At 40.3% G+C, this 18,596-nt stretch overlaps 3 protein-coding genes across 3 annotated transcripts in view; all 3 read left to right on the forward strand.

Annotated features, from left to right (window-relative positions):
• The window catches only part of LOC307022751 (glutamate receptor ionotropic, kainate 5-like), a gene marked incomplete at its 3' end in the record, with an annotated part of 608,764 nt that overhangs the window by 556,795 nt on the left and 33,373 nt on the right, over nucleotides 1–18,596 (forward strand). The gene's annotated exons all lie outside the window — the stretch shown is intronic.
• On the forward strand, nucleotides 1,315–4,624 carry LOC307021602 (zinc finger MYM-type protein 1-like). The gene is made up of 2 exons (XM_079653825.1): nucleotides 1,315–1,365; nucleotides 1,510–4,624. The coding sequence occupies exon 2, from the start codon at nucleotides 1,791–1,793 to the stop codon at nucleotides 3,927–3,929; it is 2,139 nt and encodes a 712-aa protein (XP_079509951.1). The 5' UTR covers nucleotides 1,315–1,365; nucleotides 1,510–1,790; the 3' UTR covers nucleotides 3,930–4,624.
• Nucleotides 5,840–17,639, forward strand: LOC307023317 (uncharacterized protein). The gene is made up of 16 exons (XM_079656524.1): nucleotides 5,840–5,925; nucleotides 10,806–11,221; nucleotides 11,552–11,678; nucleotides 11,938–12,018; nucleotides 12,249–12,456; nucleotides 12,649–12,802; nucleotides 12,892–12,990; nucleotides 13,241–13,585; nucleotides 13,727–13,844; nucleotides 13,921–14,012; nucleotides 14,124–14,240; nucleotides 14,574–14,653; nucleotides 14,808–14,999; nucleotides 15,231–15,383; nucleotides 15,655–16,442; nucleotides 16,611–17,639. The coding sequence occupies exons 8-11, from the start codon at nucleotides 13,427–13,429 to the stop codon at nucleotides 14,223–14,225; spliced, it is 471 nt and encodes a 156-aa protein (XP_079512650.1). The 5' UTR covers nucleotides 5,840–5,925; nucleotides 10,806–11,221; nucleotides 11,552–11,678; nucleotides 11,938–12,018; nucleotides 12,249–12,456; nucleotides 12,649–12,802; nucleotides 12,892–12,990; nucleotides 13,241–13,426; the 3' UTR covers nucleotides 14,226–14,240; nucleotides 14,574–14,653; nucleotides 14,808–14,999; nucleotides 15,231–15,383; nucleotides 15,655–16,442; nucleotides 16,611–17,639.

Below are 18,596 nucleotides of genomic sequence, written 5' to 3' on the forward strand. Positions count from 1 at the left end.
AGGTGCTGAACAACTGTCAGCACGCATGTAGAGGAGAACAGGAGCTGAACAGTCTATTCCCCCTTCAGAGAGACGGTATGGATGAAAGCGCCATATCTCAGTGGCTCAGAAGCAAATGGGGTAGAATATCTCATCACTATCTGCAGGGCCGGCCCTTCCCACTGGCGAACTAGGCGGTCGCCTAGGGCGCCAGATCTGGAGGGGCGCTGCCGCGCTGCGCTGGGAGAAAAAAAAAATTAATAAAAAAAATTAAAATTATTTTTATTCAGCCAAATTTTCTGCCCTTGATGTAATACATTTACAATAATTGAACAAAGTAAACACCCTTTGCACCCCGGGCCGGCGGCAACATTTTGCATTTGCCCTGTACGATGGGCGCTGTAACTGTAAGTGATGAAAGGGGGGGATGGTCGCTTATTATCAGGCACCCACAGGCCGTGGCTCACAGCCAAAGTGACGCGGCAGCTCCAGCTGAAAGTGTCGGAGATCGCAACGATCGCAACAGCAAGAGGCAAAACATTAGCATTATGAAAAGGTCCAAGCCTTCTGGGGCAACGGGAAGGAAACGGAAAAAAGAACAGGAGGAATCGAAAGTCAAAGACAGAGGTAAGTCGGCTTGTGCAAAAAAAAAAATTCAGTATGTACTGTACCGTTAGACATTTGATTTTAAGCTAGCTAGCTAGCTAAGGAGGTAGCCATGATACAGCTTTGATGCCATGCTAGCAGCGAGCCTCTGATACAGAATGATAGATACAAATGATTTTAAGTTTTTATTTATGTGTTATTATTCCTATATAATCTTTTTGTAAATAATATCCTACTTTTATATTGTGATAGCTGTAAATTGATCCTCCAATAGTGTTTAATTTGTCAGATAGTTTATTTTCACGGTCAACTTGTGTGTATATATATATATTTATTTTTCTGTTTATTTTCTATTATATATTTTTTATTTTCTGCACTTTTTAATGTCTAATTATTGTGCAATGCTTTGTTTTATATGCTGATGTAACGAAATAATGTTAATGTTAGCCAGAAGAAAGCTATCTGGATAACTGCTCCTTTGTATAAAGTGAGGCTGACCAACCAATATGGGCATGTGTTATTATTTAGTTGTTACTTATGTTTGCAAATGATCTCCTGGGGCAGCAGAACCTCACTTTTATATAGGCCAGTTGTGAACTTGCATACAGCTGAGGCAGATTGCAGCAGTTATTTTAGCCTGACTGTATATAAATGTTTTTGCTTGTAATGTGCTAATATCTACCCTATAAATGTCCAGCTGCACTTGAGAAATACCTCAAAAAGCCCCAGTTGCTGGAGAAGGAACATCTGATCTCCCATGTACATCACACTCTGAAGAATGTAAGTTTTGCCAAACATTTATGGCCTCTGTGTAATCGTTCATACACTACTTTTTTGTCATTATTATTATTGTTATTATTATGATAAATAATGAAAACTGAAGCATGAATAACTTCTTTGCATGTTTGGATTGCCTGCCTGCAGGTGAAGGAATAACGAGCATAGTATGTGAGTCCACCATTGCAGCCCCCTCAGATCCTGCTGACTACCCAGGCCCATCTGAGTCCACCATTGCAGTCCCCTCAGATCCTGCTGACTGCCCAGGCCCATCTGCAGTCCCCTCAGATCCTGCTGACTGCCCAGGCCCATCTGAGTCCACCATTGCAGTCCCCTCAGATCCTGCTGACTGCCCAGGCCCACCTGAGTCCACCATTGCAGTCCCCTCAGATCCTGCTGACTGGCCAGCACTGAGTGATACAGTGAGGATGGAGTTAGTCAGACGTGGGCCATATCATTTAAAATCCGACTTCACTTTTCCTAAAAAGGAGGGAGGGAGAAGTTGCCATCATCACTACTTTTACAGAAGATTAGTGAATGGAGAGACAATCAAGAGGAGCTGGGTTGTGTATTCCAAGAAAAACAAAAGTATTTACTGCTTTTGCTGCAAGCTGTTCTCCCAAAAAGAGTACCAACTAATCAGCAGTGGACTAAATGACTGGAAAAATTGCACTGACAAACTAAAAACACATGAGAACAGCCCAGAACACTCTAGGCACATGACGTTGTGGAAGGAACTGGAGACTCGACTTGAAAAGGGCCTAACTATAGACAAGGTAGAAATGGCACTTATGGAGGCTGAAAAGAGGAAGTGGCGTGAAGTCCTGACCAGGTTGGTGGCAATAATTCAGTCGTTGGCAGAGCGAAATATTGCCTTTAGAGGGACGACAGAAACACTTAACCAGCCAAATAATGGCAACTTCCTGAAGGAGGTAGAGCTCATGGCGAAGTTCGACCCAGTCCTCAAACAGCATGTTGCTGAGGTCCAAAGAGGAACCACCAATATTTCCTATTTGGGAAAAAGAATTCAAAATGAACTGATAGATTGCATCAGTGGGAAGATTGGGGACCATATGGTCAAGGAAATCAAACAATCCAAATACTTTTCAATTATTTTGGATTGCACCCCAGATTTGAGCCATACAGAGCAACTATCAGTCATTATTCGACTAGTTACAACCCAGGACACGCCCCAAATAAAAGAACATTTTATGGGGTTCCTTGAGGTAGAACAGTCCACTGGAGAAAGCCTTTCAACCCTGATTCTAAAGAGATTAGAACAGCTTGATATCCCTTTTGAAGACTGTAGAGGGCAGTCTTATGACAACGGTGCAAATATGAAAGGAAAGAGGAAAGGAGTCCAAGCCAGACTTGTTCAAATCAATCCAAGGGCTTTATTTGTGCCATGCGGAGCACATACATTGAACCTGGTGGTAGCTGATGCAGCAAAAAGCTCTGCAGAAGCCACTAGCTACTTTGGCTACCTGCAGAAGCTTTTCACACTCTTCTCTGCCTCCACTCAGAGATGGTCCATCCTAAAAAGCCATGTGAACATCACATTGAAATCATGGTCTGATACCAGATGGGAGAGTCGGATCAACAGCATAGAGGCTGTAAGGTATCAGGCTGCAGAAGTCAGAGATGCACTTCTAGAGGTGAGGGATAAAGCCACAGATGGAGTCGTAAAAATTGAGGCACAATCTTTGGCTGAAGAGGTTGGATCATACCGCTTTGCAATATGCACTGTGGTATGGTATGACATCCTGACCAACATCAAACATGTCAGCAAAATGTTGCAATCAGTGTCAATGCAGCTGGATATTGCTGTTGACCTCCTGAGAAAAACAGAAGTTTCTTTGGTCAGCTACAGAGGCAATGGATTTGCTTCTGCCCAAGCATCTGCCAAAGACATCTGTGGCCAAATGAATGTGGAAGCTGTTCTCAAGCAGAAGAGGCTGAGATCAACCAAGAGACAGTTCTCCTATGAGTCCCAGGAGGAGCAAGTGAGTGATGCACTAAAGAAACTCGAAGTTTCTTTTTTCAATATGGTGGTGGATGTTTCCATTGCATCACTGCAGGAGCGATTCAAGGCCTTAGGTGAAGTAGAGAAAAAGTTTGGGGTGCTACTCAACTTCCCTGACCTGCCAAAGGAAGATCTGACGAAGCAGTGTGAAACACTCAGCAACACCCTGAGCTGGGGTGGGCAGTCAGACCTGGATAAGAGGGAACTTGCACTGGAGATGCAGAATTTCCCAGCTTTGCCAAAAGCCAACATGACTACCCTGGAACTTCTGACTTTCCTACAGGAGAAGAAAATGAACGAAGTGTATCCAAATATGTGGGTGGCCCTCAGGATCGCTGTCACTATTCCAGTGACAGTTGCTGCTGGGGAGAGGAGCTTCTCCAAATTGAAGCTCATTAAAACATACCTGAGGTCGTCAATGGCTCAAGAACGCCTCAATGGATTAGCTTTAATAAGCATCAATCGCAAGGTTTCGGGGCAAATATCATTTGACGACACAATAAATGAATTTGCAGCAAGGAAGTCCAGACGTGTCCGACTTTAAGGATGTGGACTAATTAAAGGACACAATAACATAGCAGAGACTTGTTGTTCTGATTGCCTGTTTCATTTGATTTATAGTGTGTGTAATGTTGTTCATTATCTTAATTTATTTGCAATAACCTCAGTTGTAAGAGCTCCGTTGGCTATATTTTTGTCCACGTTTGCACTTTCTTTTCTTGAAGTTTTAAGAGAAGCTACTTTTGTTTGATGAGTGATTTTCATTTAATAACTACAATAATAATAATAAGGATAAAATACATAAAAAATATGTTACATTTATTTGTTATTGGCTGTGGGTTATTGGTTATGTTCACATACTTATTTGGTTATTAAAATGTAAACCAATCTTTTTCATATGGGTGTTTAGAGTTGTACCCCTAGATCTAGTCTCTAGTAATTCTGCTCAAAGTGCACCAGATTGAAGCATTTTACTTTAAAATGTTAAAACAAATCTTTCCGAAGGGGGCATACCCCTGGACCCCCCTAGAGGATGTGACATCCACCCCCCAATTAAAACATGTTCATACAATAATGAATACATTTGAAACCTTCTTTATGTATATTACCTATGTCAATAAGTTTCAGTTTTTGTAGTGTATTGGTCTTTTGTAGAGATTTTTCATTTATTCTTTATATATTCTATTGTGTATTGCTTGGAGGCGGGGGGGGGCACCAAATCATAATCTCGCCTAGGGCACCAAAATGTCTAGGGCCGGCCCTGACTATCTGTGTCAGAGAGAGGGGAAGTCAGGGAGCTCTGGGTGTTTCTCAATGTCGAGGAGGCTTGCTTGGTAGCACATGTATCTCCAACCCAGTCTCACGGCATTTCGTGTTCACCAGCACGATTTTTAATCTATTGATTCGTGTTCACGAACACGATTTTCTCCTTTTTTTCGTGTTGCACAGCACGATTTTAAAAGCAATGTATTTCTGTTGGTAGTCTCACGGCATTACGTGTTATAGGAAGACCGGAAGCTGTGTGGTTCATAAAAACATGTTCTTACTCAATATCAAGCCACGATTATTGCTTTTATTTAAAATCGTATCATTTCTGACTTTTGTTGCAGTCTGTGAGGAAAATTAATGGGGCTAATTTTTCCTTCTAATTTGTTATTCTTTTCAAAATAACACACTGTTATTTAGTCAACAATAACACACAATTATCCTTGTTTTTATTTATTTGTTTGATTCTATAATCTCTGGCTTTTTTGCCGTCCTTCAGGAACTGAATTTCAAAATAAAAATAACCGGAAACAGACGTAGGTCTATAAGGGACATTTCGAGCATCATCGAGTTTAGGATGGCCGAAGACACTACACTACCCATAATCCCCAGCTATCGTTTAGGACTACAGTCCCCGTGATTAAACTTCAAGTCGGGATTGGATGTTGGAGTGGCAGTGAGCCAAGGTTACGGAATCGAAACTGGATCGAACGCCGCCCCCCCCCAACAATTAGAAGTTGCCAGTATTAAACATCAATTATTAACCAATTAAAATGAACCGATTAAACATCTCTCTGGCACAGTTTAAACGCATTTCAAGTGGAAGAATTGTTCGTTTCTCCTCTTCGTGTCTCGGGAAGCTGGAAGCTGTATTATTTTCAAAAAATTAAAAAATTAAAAAAAAGTTTTTAACCATAACGGGTACTTTACACAACATTGAGTCAAACTCATCCTTGTTTTAATCCTTGTTTTATTTATGTTAAATTGTTGTTGTCGGTTAATTTTCCATTTTATTTATTTTGGTTTAAGATATAATTATTTTTTATTTATTATTATCATGTTAGATGTTTAAACTTTTCTGCATTTTATAAGGCAATATATACTTTTTTCGTTTTGTCCGTAGGCTACTTAGCTTATTAAAGAGTTATCGTGTCAAAATATAGGAAATGTATTAATATTTTATTGTATAATCGGTACAGGAAATTACATCATTCAGAGCACCACCTATTGGCCAAAGACGCTGCCACCGGCATTGCGATCCATCCTCTGACAAAGTAAGTTGGGTCACTAAAGTCTGATACATGTTTTGCTTAGATTTAATAATTGGGGCTTTTTTTAAGCCTTTACTCGCATGGTTCATCATCAGTACTGAACTGTTCTAAGTCTGAGAAATGCTTTCGCCATAATCAGCAAAGCAACATTAATGTGAAATTATTCTTGCGGGCGGCTAGCTAGCTAGCTCACGTTCAACATAAGCTTAAACTAGTTTAGCGACATTTATATCAGCTCATAAGTGGTGTGTGAAAAATATTTGTCTTAATTACGGCTACATACGTTGGTGTTAAAGTGTGAGTTATAGGTTATCTTAATCGCTTTTGTTTTACACATGACAGTACTACAGTAGGGCCTGGCTCATTTCGTGGCATCTGCAGGCAGTGGCAAGTACTTCCGGCATCTGCCACAGAGGCCGCTACTCCATGGTATCTGTGGCAAGTATATGCCAGAGATGCCACAACTTGCCGTGGCATTTGCGCATGCTGAACGGGAGTTGTCTCAAGATGCCAGAGATAAGAGAAGGTTTACGGTAGCTGCCACTCGCCTTCCGTGGCAAATGCTGATATTTAAACCCGTATTTATCGCGTAAAATGTTGCTGTTTTGGCATGACTTTATCGGACTGATCTGTACACAAGACTGATGATCTGTTACTGATGGTCCGATCTCTATTTTTCAAAAAGATTAAACATTATATGTTCTATAGATTTTACTTGGAGAACGTGGTTTGTTAAAATAAATAAACGTGCTATTTTTATGATAATACTAAAGATATATTATTAGTAAGTTGACATAAAGATCTAACATTGTTGACCAGAGGTGGGAAATAGGCTAACTTGTATACTCAAGTACTCAAATAGCTTACTTGTGCTTTAGTTGAGTATGTAAATGGTATGTTACTTAGTACTTATCCCACTACAATTCAGAGGTAAATTGTGTAATTGTGGCCTACTCCCCTACATTTATTTAATACGCTAACTTTAGTTACTTACTACAGATTCTGATTAATGATGATACATATAATCAAGTCTTAAATCAGACTTTATAGTTACTCCTGGAGTAAATTCACAAGATACCCTAGATTATACAAAGTCATTAAAACTAGCTGCACCTTTACCAGCTTTTACTTGAGTAACATTTTAATGCAGGACTTTTACTTGTAACAGAGTATTCCAACATTTAGGTTGGCTACTTCTACTTTTACTTCACACTAGAACCGCCAGGGGTCGCTGTATAGCCCACCTAAAACCACCAACGTGTCAAATGAACGAATGCATTGATTTTCAAGGTACAATGTTATTTTATTTATCATACTAGAACACAATGAGTGTTGCCACTACTCGCCGTGGCATGTGCCTTGGCATTTGTGGCATCTCCCACAGAGGCCACTGTGGTATTTGTGGCAAGTATATGCTATACGATATTTAAAGCCGTATTTATCGTGTAAAATGTCGCTCTTTTGGCATGACTTTATCGAACTGATCTGTACACAGGACTGATGATCTGTATACAGGACTGAGAGTCCGATCTCTTGTTTTCAAAGAGATTAAACATTATAATGTTATGAGATTTTACTTGGAGAACATGGTTTGTTATAATAAATAAACGTGCTATTTTTATGATAATACTCGGTACTCGAGTTGAGGGGGGATGGCATCCCCCCTGAAATAAAAATGGTTAAAATCATCCCCTTTCTAAAACTGCCACCATCCATCCCTTATGTACGCCTGTTTTATTGCGCAGGTAACAGTCAGCACAATGGCCAAGCGACCAGGCGACCAATAGCATACTTGTGCTTTAGTTGAGTATGTAAGTAAATTCACAAGATACCCTACAGTATAAAAAGTAATTAAAACTAGCTGCACCTGTACCAGCTTTGATAACACTTTAATGATCAATATAATGAAAACATGTAATAGGCCTATGTACTTTAAGTATATTTGTATGCTAATAATTTTGCGCTTTTACAAAAATAGAAAGATAGAAAAATAGAGATCGCACATCAGTCCTTTGTACAGATCAGTCCGATAAAGTCATGCCTAAACAGCGACATTTTACACGATAAATACGAGTTTAAATATCAGCATTTGCCACGGAAGGCGAGTGGCAGCTACCGTAAACCTTCTCTTAACTCTGGCATCTTGTGGCAACTCCCGTTCAGCATGCGCAAATGCCACGGCAAGTTGTGGCATTTACTTGCCACGGCAAGTTGTGGCATATACTTGCCACGGCAAGTTGTGGCATCTGTGGCATTTACTTGCCACGGCAAGTTGTGGCATATAGACTAGCCACGGCAAGTTGTGGCATATACTTGCCACAGATGCCACAGAGTAGTGGCATCTGTGGGAGATGCCACAAATGCCAAGGCACATGCCACGGCGAGTAGTGGGAACACTCATTGTGTTCTAGTATGATAAATAAAATAACATTGTACCTTGAAAATCAATGCATTCGTTCATTTGACACGTTGGTGGTTTTAGGTAGGCTATACAGCGACCCCTGGCGGTTCTAGTGTGAAGTAAAAGTAGAAGTAGCCAACCTAAATGTTGGAATACTCTGTTACAAGTAAAAGTCCCGCATTAAAATGTTACTCAAGTAAAAGCGCAAAATGATTAGCATAACAATATACTTAAAATACATATTACATGTTTTCATTATAATGATTGATCATTAAAGTGTTATCAAAGCTGGTAAAGGTGCAGCTAGTTTTAATGACTTTGTATACTCTAGGGCAGCGGTTTTCAAAGTGTGAGGCGCGCCTCCCCTGGGGGGCGCCAGAGAGCTTCAGGGGAGGCGCAGCGTGAGACACAAAAGAACGAGAAAAATACGAGTAAAGTGACACTTGACCACTTATGGCTGTCTGTGGAGACCGAGTTCCCCCACCTCGCCAACAAGGCTGTAAAAGTGCTCATTCCCTTCACCTCCACCTACCTGTGTGAGTGCAGGTTTTCCGCATTGACTTTGATCAAAAGTAAGTACCGGTAAAGGCTGCAGCCAGAGTATGATCTGCGTTTATTCCTGTGTGCATCAAAGACGCAGACTCATTGTTCCCACTAAAGTAGGGGTGAGTGTAAGAAGGAGGCAAAGTTGACGTTCAGTGTGTTGCCGGGAGCATATAAAGATTTATCCACCATGTTGAAAATGTTAAAAAAAATATGTCTTGAGAACACGGCGTGCGAAAATATACGGGTCGTGCTGCAGCTAGATGTGCCTGTCCTCTGTAAGAAGGTGTCGGCGACTGACATGCAAGGAAGAACGGCTGTCCACAGGCTGTTCCAACTTTAACAACTGTATTAACTTCCAGGGTAGTGAATTGAACATGCAATTGTAATTGGGTGTGTGGTATATTTTCATGCAAGGACACGCATGTTCCACAACACACAAACTGAACGACACTACATTTTCCGATCGCTACCAGTGTCCTTGCGATCTTGTTATAATAACAAGTGCACGTTACTGATGCAATATGGTTGAAACCATTCGGGCTTATTCTAGAGGGGTGCAAGGAATAGTCCAAGTAGTGGGGGAGTTTTATAGAATATGTTTAAAACATAAAAATAAAAAGGTTTAAAAAAGTTATTGTTTAATGTTTTAAGGAGGTGACGCTGCTCAGCCAATCAAATCGGTGCAGTCAGCACGATAGATTCAAAAACACACACACACACAGAGATGAGACAAGAGGAGAGAAACAGTCTGAGTAATTTCAAATGGTGGAAGGTAGACAGCGAAAACAGAGCATTTAATTACATTTTCTCTTACTGGACCTCTTTGAAATGCAATTGAATATCCTGCATTATAGCAACAACAACAATAATAATAATAATAATAATAATAATAATAATAACAGCAATAATAATTGGGAGGGGGGGCGCGGCTGTTCTTATGTTGTCTGAGGGGAGGCTCACCTACTCACACTTTGAAAACCCCTGCTCTAGGGTATCTTGTGAATTTACTCCAGGAGTAACTATAAAGTCTGATTTAAGACTTGATTATATTTATCATCATTAATCAGAATCTGTAGTAAGTAACTAAAGTTAGTGTATTAAATACATGTAGGGGAGTAGGCTACAATTACACAATTTACCTCTGAATTGTAGTGGGGTAAGTAACCTACTACGTAACATACCATTTACATACTCAACTAAAGTACAAGTAGGCTATTTCTAAATCACAAGTACAGTGCTTGAGTATACAAGTTAGCCTATTTCCCACCTCTGGTCAACAATGTTAGATCTTTATGTCAACTTACTAATAATATATCTTTAGTATTATCATAAAAATAGCACGTTTATTTATTTTAACAAACCACGTTCTCCAAGTAAAATCTATAGAACATATAATGTTTAATCTTTTTGAAAAATAGAGATCGGACCATCAGTAACAGATCATCAGTCTTGTGTACAGATCAGTCCGATAAAGTCATGCCAAAACAGCGACATTTTACGCGATAAATACGGGTTTAAATATCAGCATTTGCCACGGAAGGCGAGTGGCAGCTACCGTAAACCTTCTCTTATTTCTGGCATCTTGAGACAACTCCGGTTCAGCATGCGCAAATGCCACGGCAAGTTGTGGCATCTCTGGCATATACTTGCCACAGATACCACGGAGTAGCGGCCTCTGTGGCAGATGCTGGAAGTATTTGCCACTGCCTGCAGATGCCACGAAATGCGCTTGCTGTCTCTCCAGTACTAACGCTGGCCGACATTTTAATATATTTTTGGGGGGAGGGGCATAGTCCACGTCCATGTGCTTGTTACGCGTATGAAACAGGAAACACGTAAATGAACTCAGTCTGTCTAAAGTAGTTAAACCGTCACAATGTGCATTTAAAAAAGCTAGTTTCATTACATAATTCACTTTTTCTATTATCTCCTGCAGCTCCCGTACCCACACCACAAACCCATACACTGATCTACACCATCATAAAACCAACGGCACTTTTAAGAGCCAAACTCAACCTATCTCTCTGTCTATCTACCTACCTTTCTTATAGTTATTGTTTCTATCTTTTTCTATCATTCATTATCTATTTCTTCATCTATCCATCTCAATCTTACAATCTGTCTCTCTATCTCTGTTTGTCTCATACAGCAGCTGTTGCATATCTGTTGTGTCTGTCTGTCTGTCTGTCTGTCTGGCTGGCTGGCTGGCTGGCTGGCTGGCTGGCTGGCTGGCTGGCTGGCTGTGTTGCAATGGCAACAAAACACAACCCAGACCCCAATAATCCAACATCCAAAGAAGGGAAACGCATGGCTCTTGAGCTGAAGCATGAACACATGCTAGCTGAAGCTAAGGTTGATGTTTTAACCCATATGACCTCATTCATTTCCCACTTGAATTTGGCACTATCTGTTATCCAAAAAATGCTGAACAGGCCAAGAGTAACTGGATTTTGGATCAATGTATAGGGCCTTTGCGAAACGGTTCATCATTACAACATGGGGGGCAGAGGCTTACTAAATAAAGCTTGTTCAACTTGTTTTACTTCATTAGTTGTATATTGTAGGAAAAACTTGAAGCAAAAATGTTTTTCAAGTGAATGAATTTACTTGTATTTGTCCACTGTCATATGGTATCAGTTTATCAGCAACATCGACCTTACATGAGTTGTTACTTGGTCACAGAAAGCAGCTGAGGAGAGGAAACGGGCCCGCTCTGTAGGAGACACTTTACAGTCCCCTAAAAGGGGCTGTGTAGGACGTGGCAAGCCGAGAGGGAGGCGTGGAGGGCGACGCCAAGGCTCAGCTACAGGTTGAAATCCCAATTATTTTACATTTTTATGAATTTACTAAGTAAACGGTTGGAAAATCGAATTAAAACACAGTAATTGCTTGTTGAAGGTCTACAATAATTCCAATATATAAACGCATAGTGACACTACAGTCGGAGACATTCCCACTGTGGTGTCATAAGAACTATGCTTTATTTAATTTCACAAGCTTTTAAACAATAGTTAGATAATACAAATCATCAGTTATCTGTTGTTAACCCTCTGTGTGATGTTTCACAGTCACATCCCCCCCGACTGAGGGCTTCCAGTCTTCCAGTGTGGAGGTTCTGCGTACTGAACCTTCAGCACAACACGAATTTGGTAAATCACAAAAATGGCTTTAAGTTTAAAACTAAAATCAATTTTTAAATAAATTGTGTTAGTGAGAGAAAATAACCTTATACACAACTGACAGTTCAGGACTCGAACGAGGAATGTAATTCAGTAAAGATATTGGCCAGTTCCATACTGAGCAAAGAAATGATTCTTGATTTTTAGTGTTCATCTTAAATATAGTCATTTACAGTTAAAGTTTCCCATTCTGTTCACAGAAAAGAATATGGAGAGACTCTCTGACATTCTTTCCTCATGTCCTCCTCCTGAGCCTCAAAAAAGCTCTGCCTGATCCTGGTCTTTTCGGCAGCAGAAAGCCTCAGAGCGCTGGAAAGAAGCGAGACCACACCACCTACAATGCCTTCTAGAAAAAGAGGCTGTTGGTCATCCCCTGTGTGGCCTCTGCCACGAGCCGGCTGTTATTAGGTGAGATAACATTTACCTTTATTTAAATTACTTTACCTAACTGTAATTTGTCAGTATTAATGCTCAGTGCCCTGCTATTTCAGCTAACATGCATGACTTTCGGGATGTTAGAAAACTGGATACCTAGAGAAAACCCACATGAAAATGAAAGTAATTCTAGGATATTAGAATAATTTTGTATTTCCTCCCAAGGTGTAGAGAGTGTCTCCCCGAGGAGTGGTTCTGTGGAGACTGTGATGTACTTCATCACAACAACCAGCCAGTTTAATGAATGGTTTTTTTAAACCAATTAGTCCAACAACGTGTGTTGTTAGAGTGGAAGGTGGATATGACACCCATGACCAAGGTTTGCTCTCTCAAACTTGCATTTTGATGTTCACATGTCTCTTCGGCCAGCATATAATGGTAATTAGTGCTTTTCTTTTTTTTTGACAGCTTGCATATTGCCAACTGTGAAGGCACCCAACTGCTCCTGTAAAGGCACAAACTTCACTGTGGTACCAGGCAAAACAGTGATTTTAATTACCATCAATGGTAAACAAATATATATATATATATATATATATATATATATATATATTTGGATTTCTATTGAATTGTTGTGATATGTTTACTGTTGTGGGCTGAGGCATTGTGCTTCCACTTGGAGTAAAAACCTTGAGTTTCTTCAAATTCAGCTACTTCTCCTTACCATCTACTCCAAAATCAGATAATTAGAACAAATGGTGTAGATCGTGATTCCATTGCTTTTAACTGATTTGTCATGATGTAATGTGTGTCTTAGACCCAGGGAAGAGGCACATGTGGGGACTCCCAGTGGACAGCAGCGAGGGAGACGTCAGGGAGGGCTTCGAAGCTGGATGAAGAAGGGATGGAGGTTGCTGTATGTTGCCATGGGTTTCTTTTGAAGGCCTTAAATATGTAGAGGGGGGAGATATTCGCCTACCCCCTGTATCTTCAAAAGGAACTCATGCCAGCCAAAGACAAGTTCTTCGCCAAGGATGTGGCTTGCAAGTACTGGCCGTACATGGAGAAAGCTGCAAGTGTCCGTCCTGCTCTCCAGGAGCTGACCACCATGAAGCCATTCCTCAGTGTAATGCATGCTCGAGCCCATGCTACCAAATGCGAGGTATGTGAAATATTTTTGTATCACGTACATTGATATTTTTTATATTTATAATACTGAAGTAGTAAATATCTAAGCTATACTGTTTAGTATAGTAGTATGTAGCCTCTTTGCACAACAATTCCAGCAACCTTTTACCATCAGATTATATGGAGTGGGAAGAACCAGGAGGGAGGAGGGATGAGCGCTGGGGAAGAGGTGGAGCAGGTCAACAGCTACCTGTCCCGTTGTGCCCTGACAACAAAATACATGTCCAAAGCAGGTGAGTGGAAGGTTTTGCCCTATTATTGCATACTTTTTTAGATGACACATCATAACCTCATTATTGCTTTCAAAAGCACGACTGGACATGCTCACAGTGCATGCAATGGGATGGAACAGGAAAAAAGGTGACTCCCTTCATCAGGCACTTTCCACAAGATATGTGAAGGTGAGCCTCCTATTAAAGGTGTTGTTGTGTAATTTGTCATTTGCACATGGCTTGTTTTTAATCATAGCAAGTTTTAATCTTGATAAATGTCCATCGTCTACTGTTTATCAGACTAGTAAGAGGCTCCTGAAGAGACTGCAAGTCTTGAGGAACTCAAGACGGAGCTACATTGTGTCTCAGATGACATGGTGTCGACGTGGATTTCCGACGTGAAGGAATGGGCATCTGGTAAGCACGACGAGATAACACCAACTACATATCATTGTCCATGACTGTTTGAATTTACAGACTTGATCCTAAAGAGCAGCCAATTTTAAGGCAATAAGGCTGATTTTTCATGCCACGTAATGGGACCCTCACTGGATTTCAGTAGACAGGGACATAATCTTCAAGCAATAGCAAGCCAACTATGTGTCCATGTTTATCTATGATATGTTCCTGTTTCCATAGTTGTACCATCAATTTGTGTTAAAAGGTGTTAAATATGTTGCACAACTTTGTTTCTCAAAACCGTTACATGTTGTGTAACAGTACATTTTATTGACAATATTATTTCTACAGGAACATCAGAAACATCGGGTACTTCTGAAGACATCCTTCAAACAGCACTGCAGCAAAGCATTGAGGGGCTTTACCTAAGTGTGAGGCAGCGAAAGCAATCCCTTTACCGACCGAATGGTCTAACAATATAATGTTTTAGGTTGCAGATTCAACCTACTGAATTATATATATTTTTTGCACTTGCAAATATAGTTTGTCACATATCCCTATCCCACTACTTCATGTCTTTTTCAGACAGCAGCAAGCTCCGCCATCGACTTCGAAGGAAGCTTGCAGACGACAAAAAGCGCCTTAATCAGGAGGGACTGAAGTACAACCAGCTGGTACACGACTCTGCCAGAGGCATAGATGTTGCCGCTGTGGAGCATTCCCTCTCTGGAGGGAGCATCATGTCCGCGCTGTGGCCGTGGGAAGTTCATGGCATGGGTCAGTTTTCAGATATTTCATAATAATTAATTTGAAGTTCTGTTATATGAAGGTATACCTTGCTGAGTTATGCACATATCATGTAGAGTGTTAGAACGTTCATTTAGTTTAAGGGTATATCTTAAGTTTTCTTATTGTGTATACATTTGATTATTTTGAAAGTACATGTTTGGAGTTTTAAAGTTTTGAAAATGTGATTCATGTATATACATAACTGTGATTGGATTTTAGCTAACTTTACAGCCAAGAAAAAGATACTTGATCAAGTCATGCTTACACGGAGACTGCAAGAGGAGAAAGGCATCCTATTGTGGGAGATGGCGCAGCATTGCAAATGGTTGCAGAACATGGCAGTTGCTCTAAAAAATAAGGTGGATGAGGAAGGTAAGTTGAAAGCAAAACTCAACCTACCTTGTAAAGTATGAGTTTTAAAGGAAAAAAAGTCAGCCCAAATCATTCTTGGTCACAGAAATTGGATGGAGTATAATGGCCTTTGCCCATTCGACCCGGCCATTTTACATAATGAAGTCCCTTGACAGTGACAATCATCTTTATATGTACATGGGAGAGAATATACTCCATTGAAGTGCTCTGGCCTCGTGAAGCAATCTTACTTTATAGTATGTCCATATAACAATATTTTGTGTATTTTCAGATGTAGACAAGGGGAATGGAGGACTTGGGTGCACCCTAAAGGCCCAGATACACCGGCCAGTCACCTGAGAAGTGGCCGACTGTTGCGTCGCCGGACTCTCCTGCGTATTTGCCGACTTCGCGCACTGGAACACACCGCAAATCCGGCAGGCGGCGGTAGTGTGTATTCATCATTCAAAAGAGGCAACAACCGGAACAACCGGAAGACAGAGAAGAAGAACAGACTCCGTGATATAAACAAACAACAAATTGCATTTTCTTTCCATTTTCACTCTCTTCCATTGAAAACATGAACGAACAGGAGCTCTATAAACCGATGAGGTGAAATAGCCGTCCGTGTGTGTTCCATCTTCCATTTTAAATCATTTGTTTACCTCCCTCACTTCCGTTAACGCTTCTCATGCACTGATTCGCTAGCTGAACAGCCAATCAGTGTTATCCCTTTGTCCGACTTCCGGTGGTTTTCCCGACGCCGATTCAACATGTTGAATCGTCAAGAAAAGGCGTCAGGTCGGCAGAAAAGACCCGACGGTGCGGCGCACACCACTCCGAATAGGGCGTGTCCACGCTCATGTTCGGCCCGACTCCCATTTACTGCCGATTTCGGGCCGGTGTATCTGAGCCTTAAGAAGGAAGCATGCTGAGGCGTTGGAGAGGTTGCAGGTGGTACTGCAGCAGTACAGGACTGCTTTAGGTCCTGATGCTTGTTTCCTTCAACATGAAGAGGAAAGTCAAAGTGGCCTAAGCAGTCCAGACACCAGTGAAGATGAAGAAGGAAACATAATTTAGGTAATTTACTTATGAATTAATGTACAGTATCTTTGTTGATTTAGCCTCAACCTAGACATGTTGCTGTTACTTTTGTATTCATTAATGCTAAACATACATTGTGTATTCAAAAACCTCAAATTTGGTTTCTGATCTGCCCCTCTTTTTTGTTTCTCTGTATTTCCCCAGATTGCTGCTGCTCTCAAGCACGAATATCCGCCAAGACTTGATGTGCTATCAGAAATGTAAATACTTTACTGACTTTATATTTAGAGATTGTATTCATATTCCTCAATGGAAGATCACCCGACGATATGTCGACCATATGACTTTTCCCTATGCCGCAGCATCAGGCCAAACATTTCACTTGTACACAACTTAAATTGTATCGAAGAAAATGCTCAGCGTCCCTGGAATGCATCCTGAACAATGAATCATTCACTTTTGATCCTTTTTGAAACACTAGAATGTAAATTCCTAAATCTCCAAGTATATCTTACTGGTTATCATACAACTTGGTGAGCACATCATTGTCCAAGAGCAGGAGGTCTTTCCCTTTTTTCCCAGAACGGGATGCCTATGCATTATTATTTTCGATCTCTTATAGGATTTACCTGTCATTAACTTTATGACTGCGCCTGTTACACATCAGGCCTATAACAGCTTTCCTCTAATTGTTCATTTTTGTTTATTTTGCGTCACTTGCTTTAATTGCTTTGTCAGTTATATTTCCTTTTTGGTCTCCAGCTATTAACCTGATTGATTGAAGTACTTCAATCAACATGTACAATGCACAGTCTTTTAGAATGTATAATTAGGGACATTGAGATAAACAACAAATTGTTTATTTGGTGAATCACCTCATTGTTGTTCTCAAAACCAAATAATACATTGTTATAAATTGTTATATTTGATTTACACATAGAATGTACATGTTTAATATGTAGTTAAATCATTAAAAAATGGTCGTGTTGTACGATTTCTTAATACTGTATGTTATAACCGTTTGCATAACTTGATTTTATGTTCTGTTGTCCATGCTTTTCATGTTAGACTAACCCCAACGCTCTAGAGTCAAGACATACACCCTTATGGTGGCCTTTTACTTGTATTGTGGTGAAACACATAAGTAAACCATTGCCAGAGAGGACCATTTTATTGTTTTAAAAACAATGTTATTGATGTGCTTGGTTGATGAATAAATATAAATTAAGCATACGTCTGTGGTACTTTTTGTTGTTTACATCACACTGCATTATAATGCGTTTGGAAATAAATTCATTTAGAAGTAACAATATGGGTTAGCACTTGAATATTTTTGTAAATAGATGATCCTCATCCGGAACACTGGTTGTTGGTTTAAGATAAGATAGAACTTTATTGATCCCAATTTGGGAAATCTTTGCGTTGCAGCAGCATTAAAACACATGGCATTATACAATACAAATAAAAAGACAAGAAATAAAAAAGAAAATATACATGTTGAATTTACAAATGAGCAATGACAAGATATGCAAGGTATTATATTTACATAACTATGTGACAGATGGAATATTACATATTACACTGAATATATCAAATGTAAAGTGAAGAGAGAAACTATGGAGCAGAGAGTTCTCTTCCAGCCAGAGGTGATTTGTTGTACAGTCAGCAACACGTTCTCACTCCCAACCCGTCACATGTTGACGGACGGTCAGGGCCCCTCCCCGTCACCGACTTGCATAGAGCTCCCTGAACGTTGGTAATAGACACGTTGGGATCGCGGCGAAATGCTCTCCGCAGATCCATTCTCACAGCGTTTATCAACCTTTTTCTTACTCAATATCAAGCCACACTTATTGTTTTTACTTCTTTATTTTAATTGAATAATGCAGGACTTTTGTTGCCGTCAGTTATGGGGAGAGTAGGGGCTCAGAAAGTCAGAATACTGAAATCTGTATTGTTTCATCGTTTTATCCTTCTAATTTTGTATTCTTTTCTAAACCACACACTGTTATTTACTCAACAACACATAAGTATCCTTGTGTGTATTTATTTGTTTGATTAATAAACACAAGTTGGAGTCCGTCAGGACCGAGGGTCGGAGCAGCTAAGAAGAGTTACGACAACGGAAGTCCAAAAACGGTTATCGTCACGTGGTTCATGTAGACGAGGATCTTTCCCTGGAAGTTCATG

This window comes from Notothenia rossii, assembly GCF_949606895.1.
Source record: "Notothenia rossii genome assembly, chromosome: 10".
NCBI lineage: Eukaryota > Metazoa > Chordata > Actinopteri > Perciformes > Nototheniidae > Notothenia > Notothenia rossii.